Source organism: Saimiri boliviensis, chromosome 1 (genome assembly GCF_048565385.1).
Source record: "Saimiri boliviensis isolate mSaiBol1 chromosome 1, mSaiBol1.pri, whole genome shotgun sequence".
Taxonomy (NCBI): Eukaryota; Metazoa; Chordata; class Mammalia; order Primates; family Cebidae; genus Saimiri; species Saimiri boliviensis.
The window spans coordinates 155,110,037-155,133,375 of record NC_133449.1 but is presented as its reverse complement, the minus strand read 5'-3'; the positions used below and the strand labels follow the sequence as shown (position 1 = coordinate 155,133,375).

The 23,339-nt window shown below is 46.8% G+C and overlaps 1 protein-coding gene across 2 annotated transcripts; it reads right to left on the bottom strand.

The window, feature by feature from the left end:
* Positions 1 to 348: 348 nt before the first annotated feature.
* Positions 349 to 21,842, bottom strand: FAXDC2 (fatty acid hydroxylase domain containing 2). 2 transcript variants are annotated; one of them, XM_074378814.1, is made up of 10 exons: positions 21,696 to 21,842; positions 14,647 to 14,756; positions 14,104 to 14,151; positions 11,921 to 12,012; positions 11,682 to 11,785; positions 7,704 to 7,825; positions 3,468 to 3,673; positions 2,571 to 2,676; positions 1,426 to 1,592; positions 349 to 632 (listed from the first exon to the last, which is right to left on the bottom strand). In XM_074378814.1, the coding sequence occupies exons 3-10, from the start codon at positions 14,149 to 14,151 to the stop codon at positions 479 to 481; spliced, it is 999 nt and encodes a 332-aa protein (XP_074234915.1). In that variant the 5' UTR covers positions 14,647 to 14,756; positions 21,696 to 21,842; the 3' UTR covers positions 349 to 478. The 2 variants fall into 2 exon arrangements, with proteins under 2 accessions (XP_074234915.1, XP_003934109.1); XM_003934060.4 differs by lacking the exon at positions 14,647 to 14,756 and having other exon boundaries at positions 21,696 to 21,841.
* Positions 21,843 to 23,339: the final 1,497 nt, after the last annotated feature.

Here is a 23,339-nt window from a genome sequence, read left to right as displayed (position 1 = left end):
GAAGGGTATGTGAAAGCCTTTTGAGGCAGGAAGGGGCAAAGGGATACCTGGCCCTCCTACCCCCTGGTGCCAAAAGGAGCTCTCCCTGGAGCCAGGCAGCCTCCAGTCCCCCTCCTTTCAGCTTTGTCATTCTCTGCATCCTGTCCAGGGTACAAAGGAGTTATCTGGGGCTGAACCCCTCTCTTCTTCGACAGCAGAGGACCAGGGGTTCTCCTCCCTCTGACCAGCCTTCAGTCTGGGAAGCTGTGTTTTCCTTTTTCTTAAGCTAACTCCTGATCCCATTGAGGGACATAAAGGGCAGTAGTTTGGAGGAAGCCTCATCCTTGGCCCTGCTTTTCTGGGAAACCGACCTTCCCTCTACCCTCGTGGTGCCATCGTTAGGAAGTGTGGCTGAAAGAGGCAAATTGTTAGGTGCAATCAGGAAGCCGCATTTGCATCCTTGGCTGAGGGACAGCCAGGATGATACTTGGGCCCTCTCTCACTCCATCTTTGGGGACTCTGGGATGCTCTCAGAGAGTGGGGTGAAGCCCAGCAGGAGGACATGTCTCTCGTAGGCCTTGGTCTGCTTGAACATGGTGTCAGTCCCATGGAGGTGGTCCAGCACACCCAGCACTCCGTAACACTGGTTGAACCTAAAAGAGAGAGGAGGGCACTGCAGTGCCAGCACTGGAGGCCCCTGTGCATAACCCATTTCATTTGTGCCAGCCTCACACGTTTCTCAGCCCTCCTACCCCACACCTGTCATCACTGTCCTGATCATCTGCATCAGAAAAAGTTGGGGAGTTGCTACCAATGCACCTTCCGGGGGCCACTCCAAACCTGCAATATGCAGTATCTGGAATCTTCCTTTGAAAAGCTTGCTGTGTGATTCTCATGCCCACAGTTTAAGGATTTCTAGCAGAACTAGGCTTCTTCAGGTATGAAATCACCAGTACCAGAATCCCCTGGAACACTTACTAAAATGCAGGTTTCCAGGCCCTGCTCCCCCAGTTACTTTAGTTCAACATATTTGGAGGGGACTCCAAGAGCCTATATTTTAAACAAGCGTCTCAGGTAATTCAGGTATAAGAGGTTTGTAAACTATACTTGAAAAAGTCTGGGGCTTTCAGAGAGTACATGACTTCCCTGTAATTGCATGCAGGAGTTTTATGCATATATGTACTTTTCTAAAGAATGTCCAGAGCTTATTCAAAGGGCCCAGAACCCAAATAAAGGTTAAAAACGCCCAGTTGGAGGAGGACCCAATTGCAGAAGGAAAAGAGTAAAGTAAGGTCATCCCAGTGTGGTCCTTATTTTCCCAACCATCAGACCGCTTCTCCAACTAGCACTCATGTAAACTGAGACACCAGTGTCTGCTATCAGAAACTGAAGGAGGGAGGGTGATGGTTATTGCCCAGAGACCCATTGTGAGAAGAGCGTCCTTACTTGCGATGGTGGTAGTCGTGGAATTCAGGTGAAGGCAGGAAAGGTAGGTGGTAGCCACAGTGGGAGATGGTGGTGATGATGAGGGCCAAGGAAAACCACATGGTGATGGAGGACAAGTGGGAGCCCATTACTAATGGGCCCACTATCGCTGGTAGCATGTTGGAGACCTGCAAAGTGAGGGATCATCGAAGGTGGGCCCAGGGAGATGAAGGGACCTAGCTGAGTGTACAAGGTGGTACTAGAGGCAAACTTCCTTGACCCAGAACTGGAGAAGCTGTTTCAGGATCTTGATTTGTAGAAGCATTCACTTTTGTAACTTGGGACAAATTAATGAGTTTGAGCCTTATCTTTCTTGTTAGCAAAATTAAGATTTAAAAGATTGTTGGAGGGACAGGCATGGTGGCTCACGCCTGTAATCTTAGCACTTTGGGAGGCCAAGGCGGGTGGATCACCTAAGGTTGGGAGTTCAAGACCAGCCTGACCAACATGGAGAAAACTCATCTCTACTAAAAATACAAAATTAGCCAGGTGTGGTGGCATATGCCTGTAATCCCATATATAACTGAGGAAGTTAAGGCAGGAGAATTGCCTGAACCTAGAAGGTGGGGGTTGCGGTGAGCTGAGATCATGCCATTGCACTCCAGCCTGGGCAACAAGAGCGAAACCTGGTCTCCAAAAAAAAAAAAAAAAGTTGTTGGAGGAGCCAGGTGTGATTGTTCATGCCTGTAATCCAAGCAATTTGGGAGGCAGATTTGGGAGGATTGCTTGAAGCCAGGAGTTCCAGCCAGTCTGGGCAAAATAGCAGGGCTGCAAAATTAGCCAGATGTGGTGGTGAACACCTGTGGTCTCAGCTATTGGGAGGCTGAAGATAGAGGATCACATGAGCCCAGGAGTTGGAGGCTGCAGTGAACTATGATCACACCATTGCACTCCAACCTGGATGACAGCAAGACCCTGTCTCAAAAAAGGGGGAAAAAAAAAAGTTGTTGGCATGATTAAATAAGATAACTGTGTTAGGCATATGGAAGGTTGACAATAAATGGTAGCTATTTTTAAATGAGAAGAAAAAGGGCCAGTGTGGTCTAAGTTTCTGCAGGAGACCTTCAGGAAAGTTGTTGGGGCTGTCTGTCCTTTGCTTTACTCACCACATGCTCGATAGGGTGGGCATAGAGCGAGATCACGCCAATGGGAGCTGTCCACTCATGGTGTTTCTTGTGGATTTTCTTGTAGAATGTTGGGTGGTGAAGGAGCCTGGGGAAATAGTTAATAGTCAATAACCTGCTGATTCCTCTTTCTCCCTCCCCGACCCGACCATAAGAAACCAAAAATGGGAACTAAGGGTTACAACCACAGAGCAAAGTTAAAAACACCCAGACCTGCCTTCAAGTTTCAACCCCAGCCCTTATGCTGCAGAGTTTGGGAGTGGGTTGCTTAGCCTCTCTACCCCGGTTGTATTGCTGTAAAATGGGGTGCTGGCCAGAAAGGATTGAATAAGGAAATGGATGGGAAAATGCCCTGGCTCCCACACAATCGGAGAGGCCTTTTCTTTTCTGGACATTCAGTCCTCAGTTGTCCCAGGTTGTCAGTTATGAGACAACTAGTGGTCTCCCTGTTAACCATTCAATGGGAGACTTGAGACTAGGGAGTATTTTATTGGCCTAAACTCAATTCAGAAGCCTGTTTTATTTTTTTTCTTCGAGACAAGGTCTTGCTCTGCTGCCGCCCAGGGTGGAGTGCAGTGGTGTGATCACAGCTCACTGCAGCTTTGACCTCCCAGGCTCATGTGATCTTCCTGAGTAGCTGGGACTACAAGTGCACACCACCACACCTGGCTAATTTAAAAAAAAAATTTTGTAGAGACGGGGTCTCTTGACGTTCCCCAGGCTAGTCTCAAACTCATGGGCTCAAGTGGTCCGCCCACCTCGGCCTCCCAAAGTGCTGGGATTACAAGTGTTGAGTCACTGCACCTGGCCTCAGTTTCTTGATCAGTGAGCCCTAGACAGCGTGACGAGCCAGCGGTGCCTCAGGCAGGGACTGCTCACCGGTGTGAATAGTAGAACAAGACTTCCTCGATCAGCGTGAAGATGGCCAACTCCAGGAGGAACCAGTGGAAGGTGGGTAGTTCATGGCGGCAGGGGTCTCCCCACCATTTGAGGAAGGGATAGAGGAAGACCACCATGGGGAAAGAGATCATGCACTGGTTGAAAAGAACTGTGCGGATAGACTGGCGCAGTTTCACAGGGTCCACCTGCCCGAGGGAAGGGAGGAGGGAAACGGACAAGAGTGTGAGAAGTAGGTTCCACTGTGACCTGCTCACAGGAGGCCCTCAGTCTGGTTGGATTCTGGGAGAGATGTTGAGACACAGCCAGTAGCTCCTGACTGCCACCTAGGCCCTGGCTGCTAGGCAGGTGAGTAATGCCACTGTCCCTGGAAACTTCAACAGCCTTCAATCTCTGCTGGAACCTGCCTTCACCTTCCTGGTTCTGCACATTATCACCACTGCCCTCCCCATTTCTCCGGCCAGGCTCCATGTACTTGCAGGTAACTTGGGAAGCCTCCAGCGTGCTTAGAGAAGGCTGTGGCTCTCTGGTTGACACCGCATTTCAGCCTTTTAGGCCCTCCTCATCAGAGAAACTTATTCATGATTGGATGTAGAGAACAAGGTCATCTGCCTCCTCTTGTGGTCCAGCCTTAACTGCAGTAGGCCCAGTGCAAAGAAGGTCAGCCAGGGAGCTGCTTATCTAGCTTCTTTACCAACTTCCTGGTTTTCACAGTGACACTGTCTAGATGGGGGCCTGCCCAAGCATTTCCACCAGGGTCCACTGTACAGAGTTGGCCCCAAGTGTCCAAACTCCATTTGGCCTCAATACTACAGCCAGTATTTACTCCAGAATCAGCAACCCCTTGACCTTTCCCTTTGTCAGAGCACTGGGCCTCCAGGGAACAGTCCTGTAACCATAGATTACTTGCTGGGACCTGATGACCTTGTTTGGTTAGAAGGGATTCCTCCAAGTTCCCTCTGTGAGCTGGAGGGATTTCTGCCCCAAAGCAAGACAGAGGTTCAGAATGGTCCCCAACTGGAGGCCTGCCTCTTCCTCCAGCCTTTCCAGGCACTGCATGCATTGACTGACTTCAGAATTCACTCTTTATTTACTTCCATCCCATTGTGAGGACAGGTCTTTCCAGCCAGTTGTGAGAGGACATATTAGGTGAGGCCATTACACCTTCTGGAAACCTTGACCAAGGTGGGGCGGGGGGGGTGGTATCACATCTATCCATTTATTTATTTAACTGATATTTATAGAGTACCCACTATGTAGCACTCAGGGTTCTGGGTGTTGAAAATAAAGCAATGAGGCCGGGCGCGGTGGCTCAAGCCTGTAATCCCAGCACTTTGGGAGGCCGAGGCGGGTGGATCACGAGGTAAGAGATCGAGACCATCCTGGTCAACATGGTGAAACCTCATCTCTACCAAAAATACAAAAAGTTAGCTGGGCATGGTGGCGCGTGCCTGTAATCCCAGCTACTCAGGAGGCTGAGGCAGGAGAATTGCCTGAACCCAGGAGGCAGAGGTTGCGGTGAGCCGAGATCGCACCATTGCACTCCAGCCTGGATAACAAGAGCAAAAAACTCCGTCTCAAAAAAAAAAAAAAAAAAAGAAAAAAAAAAAAAGAAAATAAAGCAATGAGCAAAACCAAGATTCCTGCCCCTATGGAATTTATATTCCAGTGGGAAAGGTAGACTAGATACAACATATATATATATATATATATATATATATATATATATATATATATATATATCAGGCTGGGGACAGTGGCTCACACCTGTAATCCCAGCACTTTGGAAGGTGGAGGTGAGAGGATTGCTTGAGGCCAGGAATTGGATACCAGCCTGGGCAACATAATGAGACCCCATCAAATTAAAAAAAAAAAAATTAACCGGGTGTGGTGGTGTGCACCTGCAGTCCCAGCTAATCAGGAGGCTGCTAGGCAGTTTCCTCCTGGGCTCAAGCGATCCTCCCACCTCAGCCTCCGAAGTAGCTAGGACTATAGGTGTGCACCATCACACCCAGCTAATTTTTGTATTTTTTGTAGAGACAGTGTTGGGGTGGGGTGTTTTGTCATGTTGCCCAGACTGGTCTCAAACTCCTGAGCTTAGGCAATCTGCCTGCCTTAGCCTTACAAAGTGGTAGGATTGCAAGTGGGAACCACAGCACCTGGCCTGGTTTTTTTTTCTTCTTTTTGAGTCAGCTTCTCGCTGTCACCCAGGCTAGAATGCAGTGGTATCATCATAGCTCACTGTAACCTCGACCTACTGGGCTCCAGCAATCCTCCCACCTCAGCTTCCCAAGTAGCTGGGACTGACTGCAGGCACATGCCACCTCGCTTGCCTAATTAAACATTTTTTTTGTAGAGATGGGATCTCGTTCTGTTACCCAGGCTGGTCTCGAACTCCAGGGCTCAAGTGATCCCCCTGCCTCAGCCTCCCAAAGTCTGGGATTACAGGTGTGAGCCACCACAACTGGCCTGTTTTTGTTTTCTTTTTTTTTTTTTTCCTTTTGAGTCAGGATCTCACTCTAACCCAGGCTGATCTCAAACTCCTGGGCTCAAGTGATTCTTCTGGCTTAGCCTCCCAAAGTCTGGGATTACAGTAGTGAGCCACCACACTTGGTGTTTTTGGTTTTCTTTTAAGATGAAAAAAATTACAGCATGCTTGTAATAATCTAGAGAGGAATAATGAGCAAAAGAGAGGGAAAAGAAGATACAAGAAAGCAGAGAGAATTATGGCAGCCATTTCCTGAATGTAGTACATGGATAGGAGAGGAATCACCCACAGACAGGAGCAAGGAGAGTCCACCTGTGGTGTCAGGTGGGCGAGCAAAGCATGTGGGTACAGGTGCTGGTTATTGGCCAATGTGGTGTGCATCTATAAAACTCTCTTCGGCTTTCTTCAGTTTTCTTCGTTCTTTTCTTTTCTTTTTTTTTTTTTTTTTTTTTTTTCGTATTTTCAGTAGAGACGGGGTTTCACCATGTTGGCCAGGCTTGTCTTGAACTCCTGACCTCAAGTGATCCACCTGCCTTGGCCTCCCAAAGTCATTGTGTGTACAGGCAGCAGGTAATATTCTGGAGAGCTGATTAGGAGGGTGAGCCCTGGAGTCAAAAAGCCTGAGTTTGAATCATAGTTTACCCATGTAACACCTCTGTTTCTTCATCTGAACAGTGAAGGTTCTTGGCCTCAGTTGGAGATATAAACATTTAGTCAATGGTGCTGTAACAGCCAAGGTTAACATATGAAGGGTTCTCAAGGACCAAGCACAGGGTTTAACACTGTAGGCTCTGATTCATGTCCTGCCAAGCTGGGCCTGGAGGAAGCCACCTAGCGTGGCTGGCAGCTATTTTCCCAAGTGAGGGGGATTGATTGTAAGCCAGCCCAGTAGCTCTAGTTCAGAAAGTGGCCCATTTCAAAGGAGTGGGTCAAGAGCACTGTTTGCCTTCTGGAGTGCTCGGCGGGGGCAGAAGGACCTGAGAGCTGAGGTGGTTCACCCAGACACCTGGGCAGATGACTAAAAGATGATTGTTTTGTCTAGGAAAGAAGCCAGGATGTGGTTTGGGTGGAGCTGGGGAAAGAACCCGGGTTTCAGGATCAACTTCTTCCTTGTGTAAGAAAAGGCAATCCAGACTCAGGGAACAGTGGGACCCACTTGCTGGCACTGTGCAGGTTGGAGTTCCTCATAAGCAGGGTCTGGGCTTCACTTACGACTTGGCCCTAGTGCCTTGCACTACTGGTGGAATTGAGTATTTAGGAAGGAGGACTTGTTTAAAAGACAGCCACCGCCCACACATTTAGAATCCATCCTGTCTATCATAGGGGGAGTTATCCATTGTTTTCAAAACTGTCTCCGTCTCACAATAACAGCTGTTACCCATATTTTAGCATCCAGCCATTGCTTTCTCCATTCCTCTGGATAAAGGGGAGCTGCCTGCCTTCTCAGTACCAGGCTGACCACAGTGCCGTTGTGTGGCACAGGAAGGTCCAGACCCTGGGCCAGGAATCAAGAGACCAGAACGTTGGTCTTGACTGGCCACTAGCTGAGTGACTCTGATTGTGGGCAAATTATTTCCTCTCTTTAACCTTCTAAACTGGGGGAGCCTTGTTACTAATAACTTGGCTCACAGTGGCCAGGTCTTTCCTGGGCCAGTGGTGAGAATTCTGAGAGTGTGGCTTTAGCTCTTGCTTTCTGTGCTTTGACCAGGAGAAGCTGCAACAATACTTACAGGTTCATTCTTGCCGACCTGAATTCGGTAGCGAGAGATGAAGTTAGGTTTTCCTGTTGTATCAACCACCAATAGAAGCCCATTGACGCTCCAGAAGAACAGAGTAGGCAGTTGGATGGCACCTGAGATTGGGAAGCAGAAACAATAAGGGCGACTTTGGGTTCTTGCAGCACACAGACTAACAGAACATGGTTTTTTTTTTTTTTTTTTTGAGACAGAGTCTCACTCTGTCGCCAGGCGCCAAGCTGGAGTGCAGTGGCACAATCTCAGCTCACTGCAACCTCTGCCGCCCAGGTTCAAGCAATTCTCCTGCCTCAGCCTCCCGAGTAGCTGGGACTACAGGCGCACACCACCACACCCAGCTAATTTTTTTGTATTTTTAGTAGAGACGGGGTTTCACCATATTGGCGAGGATGGTCTCGATCTCTTGACCTCGTGATCCGCCTGCCTCGGCCTCCCAAAATGCTGGGATTACAGGCTTGAGCCACCGCGCCCGGCCACAGAACATACTTTTTAAGGTGACTGAGGCTTCATCCTAGACATTTCCTTGGCAGGGAGGTCTTAGGGCTTGGGAACAAGGGCTTACCTTTATTCTTGGGTGGGAATGTGGACAGGCCACTTAAGAAGTGTCTCTGCTCAAGCCTGTAATCCCAGCACTTTGGGAGGCCAAGGCGGGTGGATCACGAGGTCAAGAGATCGAGACCATCTTGGTCAACATGGTGAAACCCCGTCTCTACTAAAAATACAAAAAATTAGCTGGGCATGGTGGCGCGTGCCTGTAATCCCAGCTACTCAGGAGGCTGAGGCAGAAGAATTGCCTGAACCCAGGAGGCAGAGGTTGCAGTGAGCTGAGATCGCGTCATTGCACTCCAGCCTGGGTAACAAGAGCGAAACTCCGTCTCAAAAAAAAAAAAAAAGAAGTGTCTCTGTTTTCTTAGCCACAAAATAGGACAACAACCTTCAGGGTGTGGAGTCTGTGCCCACTGAACTCTTTATGAATTGCAAAGGAGGTACTCGATATGGTATGGGTCAATGAGCCCTGGGCTAGGAGTCAGTCAGGAAACTTAGTCCCCGTCATCCTACTAACTGAACAGTGGAAGCTGTCATCTAGTCAGTATCTCCTAAAGTGGAAAACTCATCTTTCTTTTTTTTTTTTTTTTTTTTTGAGACAAAGCCTCGTTCTGTCACCCAGGCTGAGAGTGCAGTTGCGTGATCATGGCTCACTGTAGCCTCTACCTGCCAAACTCAAGCAACCCTCTTGCTTCATCCTCCTAAGTAGCTGGGACTACCGGCAACTACCACCATGCTCAGCTAGGACTAGGCTTTGCTTAACTCCATGTCTGTGCCCCTCTGCCAGCACCCTTCATGCTCCATCAACCACAGTATCTGTGGCAGCTGGGATTTGGAAAATACTTGCCAGCACTGTGGGAGAGTAGAATTGGCAAGAACATTCTGGAGGGCAATTTGGCAATATCTGAAGTAATAAAGTGAGAGAGTCAGCCAAGACAGAAAGGGAGAAAGAAGAAAAGGACACATATCTATGCGTAAATGTCCATCACAACATTAAAAATTTTTTTTAAAGCAGCCTAAATATCCATTAGTAGGAAATGTACTTAATAGATTAGAGTATTTCCATACACACAGTGGAATAGAATGGGAAACTTAGAGTATTAAGTAAGGCTATATTAATAGGCATGGAAAGATATCTACAATCTATTCAATTTAAAAAAGGTTTAAAAATAGTTGGTATCTCATAAGTACTATATATCCAATAAATAAAAGATATACACTAACATATAAATAGTGGTTATTTCTTGAAGGTAAAAGAGTGGGTGATTTTCACCCTTTTTATGCTTATTTGAATTGCCTGATATTCATTTTTAACAAGGAGCACATATTTATTTACTTTTATACCCAGAAAAAATAAAGTATTTTTTACTTTGGAAAAAAAAAAAAGGTTGGTGGTTACCCAAGTGGGCCATCCAAGGTGTCTACCTACTTGGAACTCAAAAGGTTGTCTGAGGAATACAGATGAAAAGTACATCATAAGATGATCTTGAGCTGCTTCTAGCTCTAACACTTAAAACTGGAAATACTTGGCCGGGCGCGGTGGCTCACACCTGTAATCCCAGCACTTTGGGAGGCCGAGGCGGGTGGATCACGGGGTCAAGAGATCGAGACCATCCTGGTCAACACGGTGACACCCCGTCTCTACCAAAAATACAAAAAATTAGCTGGGCATGGTGGTGTGTGCCTGTAATCCCAGCTACTCAGGAGGCTGAGGCAGGAGAATTGCTTCAACCCAGGAGGCGGAGGTTGCGGTGAGCCGAGATGGCGCCATTGCACTCCAGCCTGGGTAACAAGAGGGAAACTCTGTCTCAAAAAAAAAAAAAAAAAAACTGGAAATACTTTGTTTCTCTTATATTGGCTTATTGCCAAGGTAATAGGTACTTTTCACAGGATTGTGCGTAAAGTACATAAAATATTTGGGGATTTTTTTTAGATTGCAGGTTCAGGCTAATAAGTTTTTCTACCACTTTACCCATATAAAGACATAATCTGCATTGTTCAGTGACTGCTTAAGATCCCATTAAATCTGTCATATTTCTTGTTCAGCCCATTTTCAGAGTTCTAGCTGAAAACAATCTTTAGGGGCATTTTGCTTTTTGGCAACTGACACTTTTTATCTTCCCTTCTAGACTGTGACATCATTTTTTAATGGGGTAGGGAAACATTTCATTTAAATATATATATATATTTTTGAGACAGAGTCTTGCTCTGTCACCCAGGCTGGAGTGCAGTGGTGCATTCTCAGCTCACTGCAACCTCCACTCCCAAGTTCAAGTGATTCGCCTGCCTCAGCCTCACGAATAGCTGGATTATAGGCGAGCACCTCCACATCTGGCTAGTTTTTTGTATTTTTAGTAGAGATGGGTTTCGCTATGTTGGCCAGGCTGGTCCCTAACTCCTGGCCTCAAGTGATCTGCCTGCCTCAGCCTCCCAAAGTGCTCATTACAGGCGTGAGCCACCATGCCCGGCCCCATCTTAAATATTGCTATATCCTCCATATAAGCTTAGCACATAGTAACATTATATATATCATATTAAAAATATAAATAAATTTGTTACATATATATATTTGAGTGAATAAATATATGATTGAGGAGATTCACTGTTTTAGATAATGCTGGTATAAATATTCTATGTTCAAATGGCCTTTCCTTCCGTTTATTTACTCAGGTTTGTTTGGAGCCATTGAAGCTGTCAGTAAATATTGACTGGCCACTTGCTGTCAAGCACTGACTGTACCAGGTACAGGGTACATAGTCTCTGATAAGACAGCAGCTCTCTGTGCTTATGAAATTACATTTAGAAACAGGGTTATTGGCCGGGTGCGGTGGCTCAAGCTTGTAATCCCAGCACTTTGGGAGGCCGAGGCAGGTGGATCACGAGGTCGAGAGATCGAGACCATCCTGGTCAACATGGTGAAACCCCGTCTCTACTAAAAATACAAAAAATTAGCTGGGCGTGGTGGCACGTGCCTGTAATCCCAGCTACTCAGGAGGCTGAGGCAGGAGAATTGCCTGAACCCAGGAGGCGGAGGTTGCGGTGAGCCGAGATCGTGCCATTGCACTCCAGCCTGGGTAACAAGAGCGAAACTCCGTCTCAAAAAAAAAAAAAAAAAAAAAAAAAACAGGGTTATTGCTCTAAATGTGCATTCATTTTTACATAAAACATTTCTTATTCTTCTATATGTTGGGAGGAGTCTCAACTTCTCAGCTTCTTTTTTTAGGCATCCTGTTTCAAGACTGCCCACAAATTTAGTATTCTTTGGGACTACCACTTTTTTGAACTTCAAGTCCTCATCCCTTGGAATAATAAACTGAAAGTCCCAAAGTAGAGAACAAAATAATAGAAAAAGAACTAAGTTATAATCATGCACACACACACTGGGTGCTGGTGGTCTGGGAACCTCACCTATAAAGAAGAGGATCCACTCCTTCCCTTCAAATGTAGTCAGCAGTCTCTCCCACTGGGCTTGCCAAAAGTAGCCAGAAGCACCCCAAAATCTCTGAAGATGCCTTGGAAGAAAAACCATTCAGCTTTCTGGGTGAAGACTAGTGGGTGGACCCCTCCTTCCTCTATGCTCTGCCACTGACCACCACCACCACACTGCCCCCTAGCTCCTGGATTACAGCTGGGTGGAGCTGACTTACCATGTCATTGAGTTCCAGAAGGCCACAAATAAGAGAAGTCCAGAGCCCAGGATGAAAGCTGTCCTCCTCATAGAGCCCCAGATGTGTCCCTCCTGGAGGTCAAGGAAGTGTCAGACCCCAACAAGCCCCCTGTGTTTACACCCAGCTCACTGCTAAGGCACAGGTGGGGATCAGGATCAAGGCACAGGTGAGACCTAGGATCAAGGTCTCAACCAGCCAGGATCACTGCTAGGCGCTCAACCAGCCAAGATCTGAGCGCTAGGTGCTCAACCAGCCAAGGTCTCAACCAGCCAGGATCACTGCTAGGATCACTGCTAAGGCACAGGTGAGACCTAGGATCAAGGTCTTAACCAGCCAGGAAGGCCCATCTTCTGACCTCTTCCCAGCTTCTGTGGGAGCGTCTTCCTTATCAGGAGCTTTCAGGCTGTACGTGGGTGTGTTTATGAAGATTAGAGCTCACATTGGGGGAGGGAAGGAAATTAGCCTGACTCCAGAGAAACCAGCAGGCAATTCTGAGTCAGAGGACGGACAAGCCTATATTAATCACAGGATTTCACTGTTGGTCTTCCTGGCAAATGGAGATACCCATGATCTGCACATTGGAATCACCTGGGAGCTTAAAGGCCTGATAGGGTCCCCTCCAGCCCAATTACATAAAAGTCCCTGGGGGGTGGGACTTTGACTCCCCAGGTAATTCCAATGGGCAGGCAAGATTGGGAGTTATCACAGCAGCATCTGCCAAAACCATGATGAGAAAATCCTTTCCCAGTCATATGAGCTTCACTGTAACCATAGGCCAGGCCTATTTTTTCCATCCCTACCCTCTTGCTTTGGCATAAAAGAGTGAATTGTATACCTTTCCTGACTTTTTTTTTTGGGGAAGCAGAGTCTCACTCTCACCCAGGCTGGAGGGCAGTGGCACCATCTCAGCTCACTGCAACCTCTGCCTCCAGGGTTAAAATGATTCTCCCACCTCAGCTTCCTGAGTAGCTGGGATAACAGGCATCTGCCGTCACACCTGGCTAAGTTTTGTATTTTTAGTAGAGAAGTTAGCTGGGGTTTTGCCATGTTGGCCAGGCTGGCCTTGAATTCTCAACCTTAAGCGATCCGCCCACCTCAGCCTCCCAAAATGCTGGGATTACAGGTGTGAGCCACTGTACCCCACCAGAACTTGTTCTTTTACATGGGCCATTCAAAGGTCACCCTATGTTTGCTAGGCCGGTGACTTTGGGCTTTTCCAATTATTCCTTTATTTGGATTCTGAGGACTCTTTTCAGGAACTTTTCTAGACTCACTGGAAGTTTTAATCTTCTGAGTTTGATCAAACCAAATTAAGCCAAATTAAAACCTCAGTTTCACATACTGGATTAGATATTTGTTCAGGGATGTTGGTTTTGTTTTTTTTTTTAAATCTCCCTAGCAGCCCAGATGAAGGAAATATAAACAGGACAAAGGTCCTCTGTGAAGTGCAGGAAAACGCAGTGCAGGAGTTAGCTGGGGTCAGCAGCCAGTTCTCAGCTACCCACAGAAGGTCTCTGTTGTCCCCAGGAAAGTTATAGAAACGAGTTTTCCAAAGGCCCGAGGCATAGGGCATGCTAAGGGCTACAGCCAGGAGAGCCAAGAGGCGGAGGGAGGACAGCTATCAGGGTTTTCAGTTCCAAGATGCACATTCACACTCTGCATTCAGGCAAAGCGGTTGTGCTTAAAAGGCAGTTTGAAGGGCCGGGTGCGGTGGCTCAAGCCTGTAATCCCAGCACTTTGGGAGGCCGAGGCGGGCGGATCACAAGGTCAAGAGATCGAGACCATCCTGGTCAACATGGTGAAACCCCGTCTCTACTAAAAACACAAAAAATTAGCTGGGCATGGTGGCGCGTGCCTGTCATCCCTGCTACTCAGGAGGCTGAGGCAGGAGAATTGCCTGAACCCAGGAGGCGGAGGTTGCGGTGAGCCGAGATCACGCCATTGCACTCCAGCCTAGGTAACAAGAGCGAAACTCCGACTTAAAAAAAAAAAAAGGCAGTTTGGAGTCAAGTATACTCTGTTCAGTTACTGAAATGAAGACCTTACCATGTGTCAGCCACCCCTAAACCTTGGGGAAGATGTTGGATGCATAGCAAGTGCAGCTATGGCAAGAGGCGCGGACGACATTCTTACCAGTCTGGGGACGAGGTGCTGGCATTTACCTGCTTTGACTTTTCATTGTGTAGCGTATGTCCAGCTTCTCCCTTCATCTGGAATGAGAAAGCACAGGCGATTCGGGGAGTTATTTTCATAAGCATCTAAGGAAGTAGGGAATGGAGAAAGTCAAGGTGAATGGCTGGCAGTGATTTTTGAAAAACCCATTAGGCTTGTTGTTTTTCCTGAAACCAGACAAATTAATTCTAAAACTTATATGGAGAGATAAATGTACAAGAATAGCTAGACAAATGCCAGAAAGGAAAAAGTGGTGGAAGGGAGGGGGACTACTAGGTCTACCAACTACAAAAATGTATGATAATACTTTTTTTTTTTTAAGAGACAGGGACCCACTATGTTGCCCAGGCTGGTCTTGAACTCCTAGGCTCAAGCTATCCTTCCACCTTGGCCTCCCCAAGTGCTGGGATTACAGGCATGAGCCACTACACCCCACCAAAAATGTATTATAATGCTTTTTGAAAAACTTATTTATTCTCTGTTTCTCCCTTTTATTAGAGAGCTGTTACTGTAAGAGAAAAAAATGAACTTACCCAGAACTCAAAGAATAGTTCTAGCAAGTTGGTTTGGTTTTTCGTTTAGTATTATTTGTTGGTTGGTTTAAAAACATGGACCAAGACTTTTCTGAAACCAATCAACAGTTCTATGGAAAAGAAAAAGGATATGTACATCAGGCATTTACAAAAACCTTCTTTAAAAATGTAGCCTAACAAGAACTGGGTAGAAGGACAATCATTAGAAATACATCTGAGGGCCAGGTGCAGGTGACTCATGCCTGTTATCCCAATGCGTTGCGAGGCCGAGCGGGGTGGATCACCTGAGGTCCAGAGTTCAAGACCAGTCTTGCCAACATGGCAAAACCCCACCTCTACCAAAAACACAAAAATTATCCAGGCATGGTCTTGCACACCTGTTGTCCCAGCTACTCAGGAGGCTGAGGCAGAAGAATTGCTTGAACCCAGGAGCCGGAGGTTGCAGTGAACCAAGACTATGCTACTGCACTCCAGCCTGGGCAACAACAGAGCAAAAAAAAGAAAGAAATATGTCTGAGGTTGGGTACAGTGGCTCACACCTGTAGTCCCAACACTTGGGGAGGCCAAGGCAAGAGGATCATTTGAGTCCAGGAGTTTAAGACCAGCCTAGGCAAACATAGAGACACCCTGTCTCTACAAAAAATAAAGAAATTAGCTGTGTGTGGTGGCACATGCCTGTGGTTTCAGCTACCTGAGAGGCTGAACTGGGAGGATCAGTTGAGCTTGGGAGACAGAGGCTGCAATGAGCCATGATCATGCCACTGATCCAGCCTGTTCGACACAGTGAGACCCTGTCTCAAAAAAAAAAAAAAAAAAATACTGGTAATAAATATTTTTTGTTTTTATATGGTTAAAATTTTGGATGATATAGATGTACTAGCTGTTCAAAAATTTTAAATTTAATAGTAACGGAGGCCAGGCGTGGTGGCTGACGCCTATAATCCCAGCACTTTGGGAGGCCGAGATGGGTGGATCATGAGGTCAAGAGATCGAGACCATCCTGGTCAACACAATGAAACCCCGTCTCTACTAAAAATACAAAAATCAGCTGGGCATGGTGGCGCACGCCTGTAGTCCCAGCTACTCGGGAGGCTGAGGCAGGAGAATTGCTTGAACCCAGGAGATGGAGGTTGTGGTGAGCCGAGATCACGCCATTGCACTCCAGCCTGGGTAACAAGAGTGAAACTCCGTCTCAAAAAAAAAAAAAAAAAAAAGTAATGGAAACTTAGATGACAAATTCTCCTCCATCACTCTGTCATCTCTGGTAGACATCGCCTGTCATTCCCAGCATCTTTCACCTGAGCCTGACTAAACTCATAGACCCACCTGCAGCACTCAAGGCAGCCACACTAGTCCAGAGAAGCTAGCACATGTTATCCCATTGGCATCCCTACTGGATAGTGTCATAACCTGGCTGGAGACGAGCATCACAGATCATCTGGTCCTGCCATGTTACACGGATGAAGGAACCTAGACAAGAGGAGGCAGGTGACCTCCCAGAGTCTATAGATGATAAGTGGCAGAGCCAGGTGTAGGACCCAGGTTCCAAACTGGACTTTGTACCACTTATTTCCATCTCTACAGATGTTTTATTCTTTTGTATGTGATTGTACTTGGTTTTATTATTCTAAATGCGTGTTTACCAGCTATGACCTTAGGAAATAACTGCTCCCCTTTGACCCACTTTTTAAAAAATTTTATTTTAACAATTAGGAGACGGGGGTCTTGCTTTGTTGCCCAGGCTGGTCTTGAACTCCTGGCTTCAAGCAATCCTCTTGTCTCAGCCTTCCAAAGTGTTGAAATTACAGGCATGAACCCTTTTTTTTAATTGATTTTTTTTTTTTAAAGAGATGATGTCTCACTTAGGGTGCCCAAGCTGGACTCAAACTCCTAGGCTGAAAGGATCCTCCTGCCTCAGACTCCTGAGTAGCTGGGACTACAGGTATACACCACCATGCCCAGCCTCATTCACATTTCTTTTTTTTTTTTTTTTGAGACAGGGTCTTGCTTTGTTGCCCAGGCTGGAGTGCAGTAGCATGATCATGGCTCACTGCAACCTCTGCCTCCCAGGCTCAAGGCTCCCAGACTCAAGCAATTCTCCCACTTGAGCCTCCTAAATAGCTGGAAATACGCACTACAGGCACATACCACCATACCTGGCTAATTTTTATATTTTTTATAGAGACAGGGTCTAACCACATTGCCCAGGCTGATCTCAAATTCATGAGCTCAAGTGATCCTCCTGCCTCAGCCTCCCAAAGTGTTGGGATTACAGGCGTGAGCCACTACATCCAGCGAACATTTCTTACAGATTACTTAGGCTGAAGAAAGAGAGACTGGTCGGTGGCTCAAGCCTGTAATCCCAGCACTTTGGGAGGCCGAGGCAGGTGGATCACGAGGTCAAGAGATCGAGACCATCCTGGTAAACATGGTGAAACCCCATCTCTACTAAAAATACAAAAAAATTAGCTGGGCATGGTGGCGCGTGCCTGTAATCCCAGCTACTCGGGAGGCTGAGGCAGGAGAATTGCCTGAACCCAGGAGGCGGAGGTTGCAGTGAGCCGAGATCGCACCATTGCACTCCAGCCTGGGCAACAAGAGTAAAACTCCGTCTCAAAAAAAAAAAGAGAGAGAATGGTGACCTATAAAGTGTCTTCAGCGTTTGAGGAGTTAGGACACCAAAAGGAGGTGATAAGCAAGCTGCTTATCATTACCACTACGACTCCCATAACAGGAGAAGGGGTGCAGTCAGCTCAGGAAGAGCCTCTCAGGGAGAAAGACGGAGGCATCTGATACCCTGTCAGGGAGACAGCGTCTGACTTAAGAGAAGGCACCGGGATGTTTAGTGTGGCATAGGCCTAGGCCCCACCTGGAGGCAGGGGAATGGGTTTCAGACACTCTAGATAATACAAGGCCCTGTCCACACTCTTAGGCCTGCTTTACCCATGCTCCCTTCCCCAAAATTGCTTGACTGACAGCAAGGGAAGCTACTGCAGCTTGTAAGTGTGCAGTTTCTGCCTCAACGCAAGTTCTCAGGAAAGCCAGAAAAAGAGAAGGTAGTAGAGTGCAGCTGCAGGCATTCATCACTCCAGGTTCTGATACTGAATGGCAGCTAGGATTCCTTTGTGGACTCGCGGGTTAGAAGGTGCTCTGTTGTCATGTTCTGCACTGCCTGAGCTTCCAGAGGACAGCTGAGCAAGCATTTCAGGATGGTAAGTCTCAGCCTAAACCTACTGTGAATACCCCTGCCCCACAACTAGGATAACAGACATTATTTAATAAACTGGGCTTATGAAGATTCCAAAGAATTATTCTTTTTTTTTTTTTTTGAGATGGAGTTTCGCTCTTGTTACCCAGGCTGGAGTGCAATGGCGCGATCTCGGCTCACTGCAACCTCCACCTCCTGGGTTCAGGCAATTCTCCTGCCTCAGCCTCCTGAGTAGCTGGGATTACAGGCACGCGTCACCATGCCCAGCTAATTTTTTGTATTTTTAGTAGAGACGGGGTTTCACCATGTTGACCAGGATGGTCTCGATCTCTTGACCTTGTGATCCACCTGCCTCGGCCTCCCAAAGTGCTGGGATTACAGGCTTGAGCCACTGTGCCCGGCAGAATTATTCTTTAAATAACAATTTTTGTCCACTCTCATTGTCCTAAGCACTTCCTGTGGCTCAATTCTGAGTTTGGTCCTCATCTCCAAGATGGATAAGGGTACCTTCAGAGAAGCTGCCCTTCACACAGTGCTAGGATTCTGGGATGAGGCAAGGTCATTTTCTTTTTTCCTTTTTTGAGGCAGTCTCACTCTGTTGCCCAGGATAGAGTACGGTGGCATGATCTCGCCTCACGGTAACCTCCGTCTCCCAGGTTCATGCGATTCTCCTGCCTCAGCCTCCCAAGTAGCCGAGAGTACAGGCACCTGCCACCACTTACTGCTAATTTTTTTTGTATTTTTAGCAGAGATAGGATTTCACCACGTTGGCCAGGCTGGTCTTGAACTCCTGACCTCAGGTGATCCACCCACCTTGGCCTCTCAAAGTGCTGGGATTACAGGTGTTAGCCACTACACCTGACTTAGGTCATTTTCAGTCTGGCACTTTACTTGCTATATGGAGTTCCCCAAAGCATGGATCATTAAGCACAAAGGAGGTAGTGGTGTTTGGTACCTTTAGGGCTAAACCTATCAAATGTTTCATTTCCCCCACCTTAAAAAAAAAAAAAATAGAGATGGGGTCTTGCTGTTGCTGAAGCTGGTCTCTAATTCCTGGGCTTAAGAGATACTCCTGCCTCAGCCTCCCAAGTGCTGGAATTTTAGGCATGAACCACCAGGCCCAGCTCAAATATTTTAATGACAAGGAACCAAGTATCAAAAGAAACACCTCAACTTGGGAAATACTTGAGAGATCTAAATGTGTGCAAACCATTTGCAAAGCAGGCAGAGCCTTCATAGCAGTGTGGATTTCCCTCTCCAGTGTTTGTTAGGAAGTAGAAAAGGTTCTGTTGACCCTGTTGAGACAACCATCCTGTCTGGAAAGGGAGTTGAAAAGATTTGGGGTTTGTTTGCTTTTAAAGCTTCTAGAACTCTTTTTGCTATGCCATCCCACAGGGAACTTTACTCACATGTCCAAGTCTCCTAGCCTTTTCCCTGTCTTAGCAACTCCATTATCTTTGCTAAGAGCTTACGAAGCAAATGAGACCTGGCCTTTGATCTTTAGGAGCTCATCCATTCCTTCCAGAAACATTTATGAACTTAGTATGTGCAAGGAGCTGTGGAAAGTGCTGGTAATGCAAAAATGAGAAACTCTCCGTCTGGATACATATTCATCATTCCAAAATTTATATTCATAGTACTGGGCTAGAGGTCTGGGCCAGAGCTAAGAAACTGCTAGACAGGCAGGAGATCTGGTACACCAAGAAATCTCTATAGGAGACAAGTGTCCAGACTTTCTTCATGCTCTTGGATACATGTTGTCCAACTTCAAAACTGAACTTTTTCTTCCTAGACTGCATTTTAGCTTATCCAAGGAACGCTGTTTTTAGTCAGACCATACTTAAAACAAACAAACAGTATAGATATAAGGGAAAAAAAGATTTATTTATTTTTTAAGACAGGGTTTTACTCTGTCACCAAGGCTGGAGGGCAGCATGCTGGCTCACACCAATAATCACATCACTTTGGGAGGCCGAGACGGGTGGATCAACTGTGGTCAGGAGTTGAAGGCCAGTCTGGCCAACATGGTGAAACCCCATCTCTATTAAAAATACATAAATTAGCTGGGTGTGGTGGGGGCACCTGTAATCCCAGCTACTCAGGGGGCTGAGGCAGGAGAATCTCTTGAACCCAGGAGGTGGAGGTTGCAGTAAAATCACACCACTGCCCTCCAGCTTGGGTGACAGAGCGAGACACTGCCTCAAAAAACAAAACAAAACAAAAAAGGAAGATGAAATACATGAAAGGAAAGGTTAAAAATGATTGTCGTGGGCCAGTTTTAGTAATACTCTCTTCACTCCTTTTGCTGCATGGGACTTTGAGTTTACTGTCCTGCTTGACTGCACGTCCGTGAGGCTAAGAACCTGCCTGTCTTGTTTACCATGAGATCCACACAAGCCCAAGCCTGGCACGTAGCAGATATTCAAGAAGGATTTGCTGAATAAATAAGAGATACAGGAATCAAAAGCATTGCTTTTTGCCCTCAAAAAGTATCTTAACATTTGCTATTGAACACTTTAGTGCCTTTCCGTTATGCTAATTACTTTTCTAAAGTCAGAAGCTGATGCTCAGTGCATTTGTGTTTTAGCAAATTGAATTGAATCTGTATATCCGATTCAGAGAAATTTAATTGGAATTGTACATGAAACTGATGCAACCCACAAATCAGCATCTTGTCTTGCTTGCCTTAAGCCCCCAAGGGCCCATAAGGAGCACCCTAAAAGCCACTGTTCTATTGTTCATCCCCATCTACACACCTTACTGTATGCCCTTTACCCAATAACCTTTGTGAAGTGTTTCCATAGGTACTATGAAGCCACTAACAATTTCTTTTAAAAAAAAAAAATGGGGTTTCACCATAATGGCTAGGCTGGTCTTGAACTCCTGACCTCAGGCGATCCACACACCTCGGCCTCCCAAAGTGCTAGGATTACAGGCGTGAGCCACAGCGCCCGGCCACCACTAACAGTTTCAAAACTGAATCCACTGTTGGTAAATCCAAGTATGTTGCATCAAAACAGTTTCGACCTGCTTGTCTAACTCATAGCCCACATATCTATACAGATACTTTAAAACTGTTGTAATTTGCCCCATACCTTCCAAGTGATGGCAGATTAGAGATGAGAAGCAATTAGGCAGCAGCTGCTTCCCAACAGTCTCTTCCAGTTTGATCTGTCTCTCCTTTGAGTTCTGACTTAGGAGTTCCTCCTTTACATGCTTTTTTTTTTTTTTTTTTTTTTTTTTTTGAGACAAAGTTTCGCTCTTGTTACCCAGGCTGGAGTGCAATGGTGCGATCTTGGCTCACGGCAACCTTCATCTCCTGGGTTCAGGCAATTCTCCTGCCTCAGCCTCCTGAGTAGCTGGGACTGACTACAAGCGTGTGCCACCATGCCCAGATAATTTTTGTATTTTAGTAGAGACGGGGATTTCACCATTTGACAAGGGTGGTTTCGATCTCTTGACCTCGTGATCCACCCGTCTCGGCCTCCCAAAGTGCTGGGATTATAGGTGTGAGCCACCGCGCCCGGCCTTTATATGGTTTTAAAACCAAACAGTTACTTGTCCATTACAATCACCAGTCAATTGCTAGAAAAATTAGACTACTGAGGAGGTAGATGGTACAAACATAAGCAGAGGATGCAGACATTAGCAAGAGGTAAGGAGGCGACTGCACTACAGAAATGTCCTAGGACACTGTTTGGAGACAAATCTAACCCATGCCATAAGTAGAGAGGGCAGGGTGGGGGCAGAAGGGAAGAGTGTGTTTAGCCCTTACTTTAAGTGAACTTGGAAATGTCCTGACCTTTGGAAACACCACCCCTCCCCTGTAGTTCCCACTCACCTCTGCAGTGGGCTGTGTCCAGGCTCCTCTGAGGTCCTGGCCGCAGGTCAAATCTGAGTTCTCCTCCCTTTCAGCCGCTGCTTTGGTGGCCGCTGCTACTGCTGCTGCTGCTGTGCTGCCAGCTAACCTTGTTTTTGCTCAAGTAGGAGGCTGGCCGTGGCGATCACATTACAGAGCTGCCTACTGGCTTGGGCCAGGCACGTGATGAAAAATGTTTGGGTCTGTGTGGGCTGGAAACAAAACAGCCTTCTTTGCAGAGGGCATGTCCTTAAAGCGGAAAGGAAATCTAAGCTCAAGCAGGAGCTTGAAAAAAGTACATTTGGCCAAACTCTGGGCTTCCCTCCCCCTGCCCCACTTTTGCTCTTTTAAAAAATTTTCTCGAGTGAGACTCCATCTCAAAAACAAACAAGCAAACAAACAAAAACTTCCCTTATGCTGGGCACAGTAGCTCACGCTTATAATCCCAGCCCTTTGTGAGCCCCAGGCAGGTAGATCACGAGGTCAGCAGTTCAAGACCAGGCCTGTCCAATATGGTGAAACCCCATTTCTATTAAAAAATACAAAAATTAGCCAGGTGTGGTGGTGCATGCCTGTAATCCCAGCTACTCAGGAGGCTGAGGCAGGAGGATCGCTTGAACCTGGGAGGCTGAGGTTGCAGTGAGCTGAGATCATGCCACTGCACTATATCCTTGGTGACAGTGAGACTCCCACTCAAAAAAAATTTTTTTTTCTCCATGTGTAACTTACGAAAATGTTGCTGACCCATAGGAGGCAGATTCAAGAAAAGATGTGGGTGTCAAATAATGGCAGGTAGTACAAGTTGATAAAAAGGTGACAGAGACCAGAAGACCTCATTTTCTTTTTTTAAATTGCTTCTCTTCCTGTGAAGGGCAGGCAAGGGAGGAGAGATGCATCAGCTATTTCTAGTGAGTCTAGATGCAGGAAAGGCGTGCCTGTGGAGGGTGAATTTGCACTGTGATTGAAATAGGGGAACTTAGGATACAGGACCCATGATGTGAAGTGAGAGTACTTTGGAGAAAGAGCTGCTTTTAAATTTCTTTCTTTCTTTCTTTCTTTTTTTTTTTTTTGAGACGGAGTTTCGCTCTTGTTACCCAGGCTGGAGTGCAATGGCGCGATCTCGGCTCACTGCAACCTCCGCCTCCTGGGTTCAGGCAATTCTCCTGCCTCAGCCTCCTGAGTAGCTGGGATTACAGGGACGTGCCACCATGCCCAGCTGATTTTTTTGTATTTTTAGTAGAGACGGGGTTTCACCGTGTTGACCAGGATGGTCTCGATCTCTCGACCTCGTGATCCACCCGCCTCGGCCTCCCAAAGTGCTGGGATTACAGGCTTGAGCCACCGCGCCCGGCTTTTTTTTTTTTTTTTTTGAGACGGAGTTTTGCTCTTGTTACCCAGGCTGGAGTGCAATGGCGCGATCTCGGCTCACCGCAACCTCCGCCTCCTGGGTTCAGGCAATTCTCCTGTCTCAGCCTCCTGAGTAGCTGGGATTACAGGCACGCACCACCATGCCCAGCTAATTTTTTGTATTTTTAGTAGAGACGGGGTTTCACCATGTTGACCAGGACGGTCTCGATCTCTTGACCTCGTGATCCACCCGCCTCAGCCTCCCAAAGTGCTGGGATT

Coding starts and splice junctions, on each gene's coding strand:
- FAXDC2 (XM_074378814.1), bottom strand. CDS start 14,151: ATGAAGGGAGAAGCTGGACATACGCTACACAATGAAAAGTCAAAGCAG. Junction 11,786..11,920: donor TTCTGGAACTCAATGACATG/GTAAGTCAGCTC, acceptor TTTTCTTCCAAG/GCATCTTCAGAGATTTTGGG. Junction 7,826..11,681: donor GTGGATCCTCTTCTTTATAG/GTGAGGTTCCCA, acceptor TCCCAATCTCAG/GTGCCATCCAACTGCCTACT.